The 10,364-nt window shown below is 49.1% G+C and overlaps 1 protein-coding gene across 2 annotated transcripts in view; it reads left to right on the forward strand.

Annotated features, from left to right (window-relative positions):
- Positions 1-10,364, forward strand: part of ASAP1 (ArfGAP with SH3 domain, ankyrin repeat and PH domain 1) — a 340,720-nt gene that overhangs the window by 312,706 nt on the left and 17,650 nt on the right. Inside the window, exon 24 of one of the 2 annotated variants that reach the window (XM_010844319.1) lies at positions 5,073-5,243. The exons of the other annotated variant lie outside the window; for it this stretch is intronic. Within the exon in view, the coding sequence (XP_010842621.1) occupies positions 5,073-5,243 (171 nt within the window). The remainder of the gene's footprint in view (positions 1-5,072; positions 5,244-10,364) is intronic. 2 annotated transcript variants of the gene reach the window in all.

The raw sequence follows: 10,364 nt of genomic DNA on the forward strand, positions 1-10,364 counted from the left end.
GAGGCTTTTAGTTCTTCTTCACTTTCTGCCATAGGGGTGGTGTCATCTACATATCTGAGGTTATTGATATTTCTCCCGGCAATCCTGATTCCAGCTTGTGCTGCTTCCAGCCCAGCGTTTCTCATGATGTACTCTGCATAATAAGTTAAATAAGCAGGGTGACAATATACAGCCTTGACGTACTCCTTTTCCTATTTGGAACCAGTCTGTGGTTCCATGTCCAGTGAAAACCATTAGACAATGCTAAATTTAAAAAGAAGAAAATGCTAAATTTTTCATTCATGTTGTCCAGAATTGTCTGTATAACTCTGTCATTAGCTCCTGTCATTAACACTTAATATGGCATGTTAGAATATATATATTATACTTCTACAGACAGTTTTCTGCCCCAAACTGTCAGGTTAATTTTTAAAGTAATCTTCTAGGTTTTTCTTTAAATTGAAATCAGAGGTGTACCTTTGGTTTCCCAGCATGGGAGGCCTCTGGGTCCTCTGTTTTATTAAGAACCAAAGGTACAAGGGCTTCCCTGATAGCTCAGTTGGTAAAGAATCCTCCTGTCATGGAGGAGCAACCCCAGCTTGATTCCTGGATCGGGAAGATCCCCTGGAGAAGGGATAGGCTACTCATTCCAGTATCCTTGGGCTTCCCTTGTGGCTCAGCTGGTAAAGAATCCACCTGCAATGCAGGAGACCTGGGTTCGATCCCTGGGTAGGGAAGATCCCTCAGAGAAAGGAAGGGCTACCCACTCCAGTATTCTGGCCTAGAGAATTCCATGGACTGTATAGTCCATGGGTTCACAAAGAGTCGGACATGACTGAGTGACTTTCACTTTCCTTTCAAAGATGCAAGGACACTGAAGAAGGATCCTCCCGACTTATACCGTGAATTATGTCCATAGGCTGTGCCCAGAACGTGCCGGGTGCTGAGAGAGAGAAGGACAGCGTGGCCCTTGCCCTGAAGACATTTCCAGCCTAGGAATGCGGAGACAGTGCGGGTCTGATGCCGGGTAGAGAGTGTGCAGTGCCAGTCAGCCTGTGTGTGCAGAAATATTCATAGCCACAGTTGCTCCAGGGCAAAGGAGGGTTAGAGCAGGCTTCTGGATAAGATTACACTGGAGATGACCCTTGATAGATGCTGAGGTGGAGGGATCATAGCTTCTGAGATGTACAGCATCTCAGGATGTGTACAGCATCGTCAGGCTCGTGAGCTTCCCAAGTTTTGGCCACATGTCGAACTCTGTGAGGGGCCTCCCCAAGCTGATGACCAGGAGATGCTCTCAGCAGCACAGTTCAAGGGGTGTCCAGTGAGGCTGCTTGAGTTGAAGGCATGGGAAGAGTGTCCAACAGATGAGTGACCCAAGAGGCTGTTAGCAATGCAGGACCACAGCCCAGCCACGCGAACCCCCAGTAAGAGCTGCGGTACACCCTGCCTCCTCGTAGAAAGACTTTCTAATAATGTAACCTCAGTGTTATTTATAGCAACTTTTTAAGCCTAGACCCATATTTTTAAGAAAAGTGTTGGTGGATAATTTGACATAATAGCCGATATTAGTGGGCACTGTGGTTTAGGGTGTTTTCTGCCTATTCCCACAGGCCCCGGCAGAGTTCAGGGGAGGAACTTGGCTGCCCAAGTCCCTCCCCTCGCCACCTGTTAATCGTGCCTCCCTTTTGAGTATGTTTGATGCTGTGTCTACTCTTTCCTATTCTCTTTTGTTTTAGCTTTCTTTCTTTTTTAATATATATTTTATTTATTTATTTGGCTGCACTGGGTCTTAATTGTGGTGTGTGGGATCTAGTTCCCTGACCAGGGATCAAACCCAGGCCTCCTGCACTGGGGGTGTGGAGTCTTAGCCACTGGACCACCAGGGGAAGTCCCTGTTTTAGCTTTCTTTACCCAGCAAGAATTGCTTCTTTCCTGACTGAGCCAGTCCTCAGGTTTATTTCACTTGAAACATCATTTTCAGTGCCTAAAGACAAGTTACTCATTTCGGACATCTTTTGAGCTCTTTAAAACTTAAAAAAATTTTGTCTGCTTCCGTGGGGTCTGATACAATGTTTTTCGCCTTTCTTTAACTCATGACCTACCAGTCAGAAGATTCAGTGGCACCTTCCTTTCTGTGGCTTCTGTTCCAGAACGGTAGGTGGGTCTGGGTGTGTGTAAAATTTTTTGTGAAGGTAGATTACAGTACTGAATGTTTCTCTTTGAACTTCTCTCACTAGGCCCCTCTCCCCCTGGTTTCTGCTCTGTCTCCCTAAGGGAGACATTCTATCTTCCTTAAGGATCACTAGCCTTAAAACAAGAGAAGTAGCAGTTTATTCATCCATTTATTCGACACTGCATTATTAAATTCAGCTTACCAGGCCAAAGAAAAGCCTGACCTCGATAGAACCTGCAGCGTGGTGGGGAGGGAGGCCGTGACAAGTAAGCAGAAAAGGAATAATTAGAGACTGCGGCAGCTGACGCGAAGAAAGTGAGGCAAGGCTGTGTTGACGTGATGAAGGGAACACGAACCCCTACATTTTTAACATGATGATTCAGAAACCTTGACTTTGCTTGGTTTGTGGTTGGTTGCAGGACTGCTCTGGTTTGCTGTCTGCTAAAATCACGTTTACAGACCGCTCTGCCCAGAGACATCGCCCCATTGGCCGTCTGTGTTTCCAGGCAGGATTTGGAACCCATTGAATGGCCTTTCAGATGCGGTACATCGAGCAGTCCCAAGGTGGCGCTAAAGACGAACCTGCCGGAGAATCTCACCATTGTCTATTATCTATTCTCCTATTTCCAAGAGGAAAGTTACACTTCCTAGTACCGAGCTTTGTTGTTGCCGTTTGCATCAACGTGTGCCAAGCCCAGAAAATGCTGGCCTGGCTTTTAGGACAGGGCGAGCCCTCGCCAGCCCCAGAGACCTGCATCATGGTCCAGCCCAGCTCCTCTCGGCTACCTAACCTTTATCACACCATTCCCAGCTCCACTTTCCTGGCTGCAAAATGGGGCCAGGAATACCTGACCCCAGGCTTCCCAGGTGGCTCAGTGGTAAAGAATCCACTTGTCAGTGCAGGAAACACGAGTTCAATCCCGGGATTGGGAAGATCCCCTGGAGAAGGAAATGGCGACACCAGTATTCTTGCCTGGAGAATCCCAAGGACAGAGGAGCCTGGTGGGCTACAGTCCATGGGGTCACAAAAGAGTCAGATACAACTTAGCAACAAGAACAATACCTGACCCACATGCCTCACAGAGTTGTTATGAAAATTGAGGGGAACACCATGTAGGAACATATTTCAAAAACTAAGAAGCCCTATGCAAACACAAGGCTAAAGTAACAATGCCTTTATTGTTGCAAAAATAAAATCGTTTCTGAAAGGGCAGTGACTGGTGTCATAATTAGGCATTGCTCTGGGGTAACAGGCTTCCATCACATATCTGTCAGTAAGACTGAGAATGAATGCTACAGCCAGGGCCATCTCATCCTAAAGCAAATGACTGTCTTCCTGAGCTGAGCAGTATTTACTTCAAGACAAGACTATCTCTTAGAAACAGGGGTTTAAGTCTGTGTTGGTACTGACCATAATTGATCATGGGATACAGCAGAGCTTGTTTTCCAAGGAAGGAGGCCAGCAGTAATTAAGCTTCTCTTTTAATACACAGAATGTAGAAGGCTCTTTTGGAGCCTTTCTGGGGCACCAGGTACCCACCCTCCTGCCTTAAACATTTGGGGTGGCAGTGTCCCTAGCTTTTTTCATTTCTTCCTTTTCTTCTTCTTTCAATGTTTGCGGAAACTGTTGTCTAGTTAAATCATATATCTGTTAATAATCATGAAGAGAGGTTTGTCAAGGTGCCCAGCGTCACCCAGGTCCCCAGGCACACACCAGCCACTTCAGTGTCACTTGAAATAAGTTTAACAGCATATATACTTAAAACTCCCTTTTTTTTTTCTAAAAACATTAGAAATGGTAGTAATGGTTTGTGTGTGTGTGTGTGTGTGTGTGTGTGTGTAATATTAGTATCATTATTGCTATCCTGTCATTACCTCTAGAGAAAATAGAATCTTTTAAAAAACTTATTGACTCAAGAGGGAGGGGATACATGTATACATACAGGTGATTCATATTGTTGTACAGCAGAAACTAACACAACATTGTGAAACAATTATCCTCCAATTTAAAAAATAAAATTAGGGTGTTTAAAAAAATTTTTTTAAACCTTTAGAAATTAATGAAGCTTATATAATGCATTCAGGCTTCCAGTATAATAGATGGTTTATGATTTCTGGGTCTTCCCTGGTGGCTCAGATGATAAAGAATCTGCTTGCAGTGAAGGAGACCTGAGTTCAATCCCTGGGTCAGGAAGATCCCCTGGAGAAAGAAATGGCAACCCACTCCAGTATTCTTGCCTGGAGAATCCCATGGACAGAGGAGCCTTGGCGGGCTACAGTCCACAGGGTTGCAGAGGACACAACTGAGTGAATAACACTTTCACCTTTGTGATTTCTAGAACAGGTCAGAATTGGAGGGGGAAAAAATGTTTTTGAACTTGCCTTCTTTCTAAGTAACCCTTTACATTAGAGCGTTTATTTATAAAAGTCATCAGAAAAGAGAAAAAAAACTTCTGGCAAAGTTTGCTGACTAGAGGAAAGAGTTGCAGTGCCGAGAAAACCCTGGTCTGAGGCCGCTTGGAGGTTGCGTCTGCTCTTTGCTCTCCTCTCCGTTGAGGCTCCTGGCAGTGCTGGGTGTCTTCCCCAGCACAGGTTTCGCAGTGGTTCCAGGGCACTTATTGGTGTGAAATGTGTGTTTTTCCCATTGCACCCAAATGAGGTTGTCAACCCAGGAGCATTCCATGTTGACTGACATTTTGTTTCTTAACAGCACGCATTCTCCTTTTTAATTTTTTTTACCAGCAATTTTTTAAAACCCTTTTTGTGGGTTACCGGGTGGATGGACTGGGCCATCCCCAGCCTCCTGCTTCCGTCTCCCTGTGTCATAACCCATTCTGTGCTCGGGAGTAACCGCATATGGGCTGTTCTGTCTGCGAGACCGGGATTAACCTTCCTGCCCCATTCGATTCCTTTCCAGGTCCACCTGGCCCACCTTCAACACTCCCTCTAAGCACCCAGACCTCTAGTGGCAGCTCCACCCTGTCCAAGAAGCGGCCTCCTCCCCCACCACCCGGACACAAGAGAACCCTGTCTGACCCTCCCAGCCCACTACCTCACGGGCCCCCAAACAAAGGCGCAGTTCCTTGGGGTAAGTCATCCTCAAGTCAGGGCCCACGCTGCCCGGGGTCGGGCCGCACACGGGGCTCGGGGGGCAGTGGGCACTTAGCACGCTCAGCAGACGGAGGAGACCGCACCCATGCTGGGCCAGGGCTTAGACACGCGTTATTGCGCAGCCTCTGACGACCAAGAAACGTTTGGGAAAATATTTCTATCACCACTTAGAAAGCTTAATAATGATAAGGTGCTGAGCATTTCTTGAGCACCAGACACCCACCAGGGCCTCTGTGGTCAGGCTCGTGTCTCTCCCAGCCCCCTTTCCCCTGCTCTCAGCCTCACTGATCTGCTTTCACTTCTGGGTCCTCCAGGCTCTTTGCCTCCTGGGGCCGCCTCCTCCCTGCAGCTCTGTTGTGGGCTTGAAAGCCTGGCTCCCTTTCGTCTGTCTGTTCTAAGGGAGCCCCCATCCCCCTGTTTCCCTCCAGGCCCCGGATCTCCGCTGACACAAGAATGTTTTGTTTGTGTTTGGTGTTTTGGTCTCCATGAGAGCAGGGCCCTTGTCTGTCTTGTTCTCTTCTGTGTTCACGGAGCCTAGAATCGAGCCAGGATGCAGTAGGTGCTCAGTAATCGCTGGAGAATAAAGAAACCCACCCAGAGTCCGTCAGCAGTTTACCATCTCTGTGACAGCTGGTGGCGGATAGCACATTTCCATCCACGAGGAGCACTGTTTCCAGCTCCATCTGCCTTTTTAGTATGTCAGCCTGCCACCAACTTGGGTCAAGAGCCAGGGGTCCCCTGGGGCCCTGGCTCTGCTGGTTTACAGGTCCCCCCTTCCCCTCCCAGCGTGCCGCCTTGTGGCTTGTTTTTTGTTTGTCATTGCAACCGATAGGGAACTCAGCTGAATGCTTTTAAAGGCATTGGTGATTTGGGAGTTAGTCTCCAAGTTGTATTCAACTCTTTGTGACCCCATGGGCTGTAGCCCACCAGGCTCCTCTGTCCATGGAATTTTCCAGGCAAGAATACTGGAGTGGGTTGCCATTTCCTCCTCAGGGGATCTTCCCAACCCAGGGATCAAACCCAGGTCTCCCGCATTACAGGTGGTCTCGTTACCTACTGAACCCCCAGGAAAGGCCATCATTAAAGGCATTAGGTGTTCGAACTTGGGGAGCTTTGGGGAACAGCCATGCTGCCATCTGCAGACTGGCACACGCTTGAGCCACACGTGGCTTGGAGTGCCGCAGCGCGGGTGGGCTGTCTGCTCAGCCTTCCACTCTGCTCGCTTCATGCCTGGGTTTGGGCCTCTGCACACACGCGCTCCAGGATGGAGATGAGTGGGAAAGCGTGTGCAGTGTGCTCTTCACCACCATGCTGCCCTGTGAGCAAATGCTGTGGAAATGCTGGACCGGGGCATCCAGCTGCATGGGGAGGCTTCTCGGGGACTTCGCAGCGAGTGTTGAGTAATCAGTTCTCAGTGAGACGAGCCGGGGGAGCCTTGAAGGGCACAGCCCAGGCACCCATCAGCTCCACACAGGTCCCTGAGGCTGACCGAGACCCCACCCAAGGCCTTCGGGAGTCCCCAGGGTTCGTGCAAAAGGACTTTGCCCCAGACAGCGTCCCACTGACGGTCACAAGTTTCCTGCAAGTGTTCCTACCACGAATCTCTGATTAACCTTCTTTGCGAATCTCATTAAGCTTCGATCCTGTTGTTCCTTCAGGTTTTCTTTTATTTCTCCGTGAAGTTTATCATGCCTTGCTCCATTGGTCTGCAGTTCAAATTTACCACATTTCTGTTTTCTAGCTGAAGAATCATCTCTTTCTTAGGTTCCTTCCACCTGACTGAGCAGCGGGACTCGCAGCTGCCGTTCATCTTGTTTGGTTTTGGTGGTTTTGTTGGGGACGAGGGGCATTTTTCACTAGGAAGCAAGGTTCCCCCTTTATGAGACAGAGTCAGTGTCCTGGACGGTCAGCGGGAGCCTTTGAGCTTTGAACACTTTCGGCCACGAGCAGTCGTCTGCCCTCCCCACCCACCACCACCAGCCAGAGCCACTCGCCTACCACCCACCTCCAGGCACAAAGGCAGAACCTGTCCGTGCAAAATGACGACTGTCCACGTCGCAGACAACCCCAGGTGGTCATTCCGTGACTGTCGGGCTGGCTCTTTGAGGTGGTTGGTGTGCACATAGGGGAGACCTTCTTGCAGACACATGTAGGCTCAGGTCAGTGACAGGCCTCTCGCCAGGCACGCTGAAGCGACTTTTAACTCTAGCCCACCACATGCTTTATGTTGTCGTCCCCACAGGTTTTATCTCTGCCTGTCTCCCGCTGACGCCGTGGTCTAGAAGCTGAAGGCAGGGGCCAGACTCTTGTTAATAAAGCACATGGGGTGTCAGATTCCCAGTGCCCGCAGTCTCCCCCCAGGAACCCATCTTTCAGTGCTCTTTGTTGTTGTTGTAATTCAGTCGTGTCTGACTCAGTGACCCCATGGACTGCAGCACGCCAGGCTTCCCTGTCCTTCCCTATCTCCCGGAGTTCACTCAAACTCATGTCCATTGGGTCGGTGATGCCCCAACCATCTCACAGTTGGAAAGCATCAATAACCAGCGCGCTTATGTTCCCCTAAAGTCCCCTTCTCCTCCCAGCCCCCGAGGGTGAGGGCTTCTGGGCTGTCCGAGGGCTAGGGGGTGGTGGGCATGAGGAGTGGGTAGCACAGCCCCTGAGCCCTCGCCAGGCCCCACCTGCCCACCCTCTGCCCCTTCTGGTGTAGGGATTATTACAGAGTGGTTCTGTTTACTGCTCTGCCTTTCTTAGCATGGTATGAACGCTTTATGAAGGCACGAGCTTTTTCTGTCTCTGGAGCTCCAGTGGGGACCTGTGTCACACTGCCTGTGTTCTGATCCGTCTCTACCACCTGTAGCCCTGTGGCTTTCAGCAGTTATATTTGGTTCATTTCCTACCTCAGTTTCTCCAGCTGTAAATCGGGGCTAGTTAATAGCCCTTATTGGATTCTTTGCCACAGTTTCACAGAGTAGGACATGGGGAGCTTGACTGTAAGGACACAGATTCAGAAAGGTTCAGTGCGCGGCCCAGGCCCTCTCAGCTGGTAAGAGGGGATCCCCTGTGGCTGGGAGAGCCCGTGGCCCTCACCCCCTCGGTACTCTGCTAAGTTCTGCTCGTAACGGCTCGATGATCCCTGTGGCCATTCTCCTGTCTCAGCAGTTGTTCCTTTACCTGTGAATGGAGTTAGGGAGAAGGTGCCCTAGCAGGTGGGCACCTTCCACCAGGCTGTTCCGCCCCGTCCCTGCAGCATGGAGCCCTGATCTTTGGGGAGGTGCCCTGGGCTCTCTCCCCACTAGATCCACAGCATCCAGAGTACCCAGGTAGCCCAGACGTCACGTGACTGCAGTCCCGCCACAGTGATGAGTTCAGCCTTCACCGGGGAGATGGTGAAGGCAGGATTTTGATCAGAAGACAGCCAGGCCTGTGGGCAGAATCAGGTTTTTGCAGGGACTGTTGATTTCTAAGGTGGCTTGTCGTTAAACTCACCTTCGGAGATAAAATAAGTTGCTTATAACCTACTCTCTAAAAGACCAACGCATTTTAACACAAAAATTAGTAAGGAAATGAGGACAAAGGGAAAATAAAGGTAGCAAAGTAAAATGAAGTCCAGGAGTGTGGTGTCTTCACTAAAGGCATATAGCACAGGGTCACATGCAGAGGCTGAAAATAGACCAAGGATTTGACACTGAGGTTCTTACAGGCGAGACCACAGAAGACAGCGCAGCCAGTTATCCAGTTGATGGTGGCCATAATATTAAACCTCTTCTTGAACTTGAGATCCTTGTAATTGCTACCTGCGATCAGCCTCCCCTGGGACCGCTGTCCAGTATTCACAGAAGTGTTTACAGGGCCACAACCCGGGGAACCGTAACGTGAACTGAGTGAACTTGCCAGAAGCCCGAGTTCTGATCCTCCAGTTCTTGCCTAAGTGACCTCTGGGAATTACTTTAATTAATTCCTTGTCTTTGTCTTCCAGGACTTAAAAAGTTCTATACACTTGCTTTTTTGTCCCCTACTTCCCAGGCCCCCATCCTCCCCAAGCTTCCTTTTTTTTTTAATGGAGAATAGATAATGGATAGATAATGAATGAAAAGCTATACCAAAAATTGATTCACTTCTCCTATCTCAAGGCCAGAACTTCCAGGTGATAGAGTCAGTATTTGAAATGCCTGATCTGAGGCGCCCACATCTACTTATTGGAAGTAGCATTGACTTGTAAAAGAGCCTTTGGGCAGATACGTCCTGATTCTTTCTTTTTCTTAGATTTCCCAATATCGTCTCAAGTCAGCTGCCCCTGCCACCCAACCCCATTTTACATGCAGTTCTAGAAATAATAATGGCTACTACCATGTATTTATTTGCCAGGTATCAGGTCCTGTACATTTGTTCATACATTATTGTATTAAGTCATCGTTTGTTGTTCATTCACTCAGTTGTGTCCGACTCCTTGCGACCCCATAAATAGCAGCATACCGGGCTTCCCCTCTGTTACCCTCTTCTCCTCCTGCCTTCAATCTTAATCTTTTCCAGTGAGTCGGCTCTTTGCATCAGGTGGCCAGAGTCCTTCCAATGAATATTCAGGATTAATTTCCTTTAGGATTTACTGGAGAGTCCCTTGGACAGCAAGGAGATCAAACCAGTCAATCCTAATTAAGGCATGATAACTGTCGTATAAAATAGGGCCTGTCATTGTCCTGGGTTAACTGATGAGATCGAAGCACAGAGGTCTAGTGACTTGCCTAAGATCACAGGTCCAGTAACTTCAGAGCTGGGATCGGAACCAATTTCTGACTCCGAGGCTCATACAAGTGTCCACTCTTCCAGAAGACTCCTGGAGCCCGTGTGCCAGGCCCTGCTGGGCAGCGCCTCCTCTCATTCCACACTCTTGGCCCACAGCTGCTGAGCCATACCAAGGGACCTCGAGTCTCGGCCACAGAATTTGTTGTTGCTTGTTTGTTTACTTCTGGCTGTGCTGTGTGAGCTTTATCTCGTTGCGGTGAGTGGGGGCTGCTCTCTAGTTGTGGTGTGCAGTCTCCTCGTTGCAGTGGCTTCTCTCGTCACAGAGCACAGGCTGTGGGGCGCAAGGGCTTCAGTAGTT

This window comes from Bison bison, unplaced genomic scaffold, assembly GCF_000754665.1.
Source record: "Bison bison bison isolate TAMUID 2011002044 unplaced genomic scaffold, Bison_UMD1.0 scf7180017864199, whole genome shotgun sequence".
Taxonomy (NCBI): Eukaryota; Metazoa; Chordata; class Mammalia; order Artiodactyla; family Bovidae; genus Bison; species Bison bison.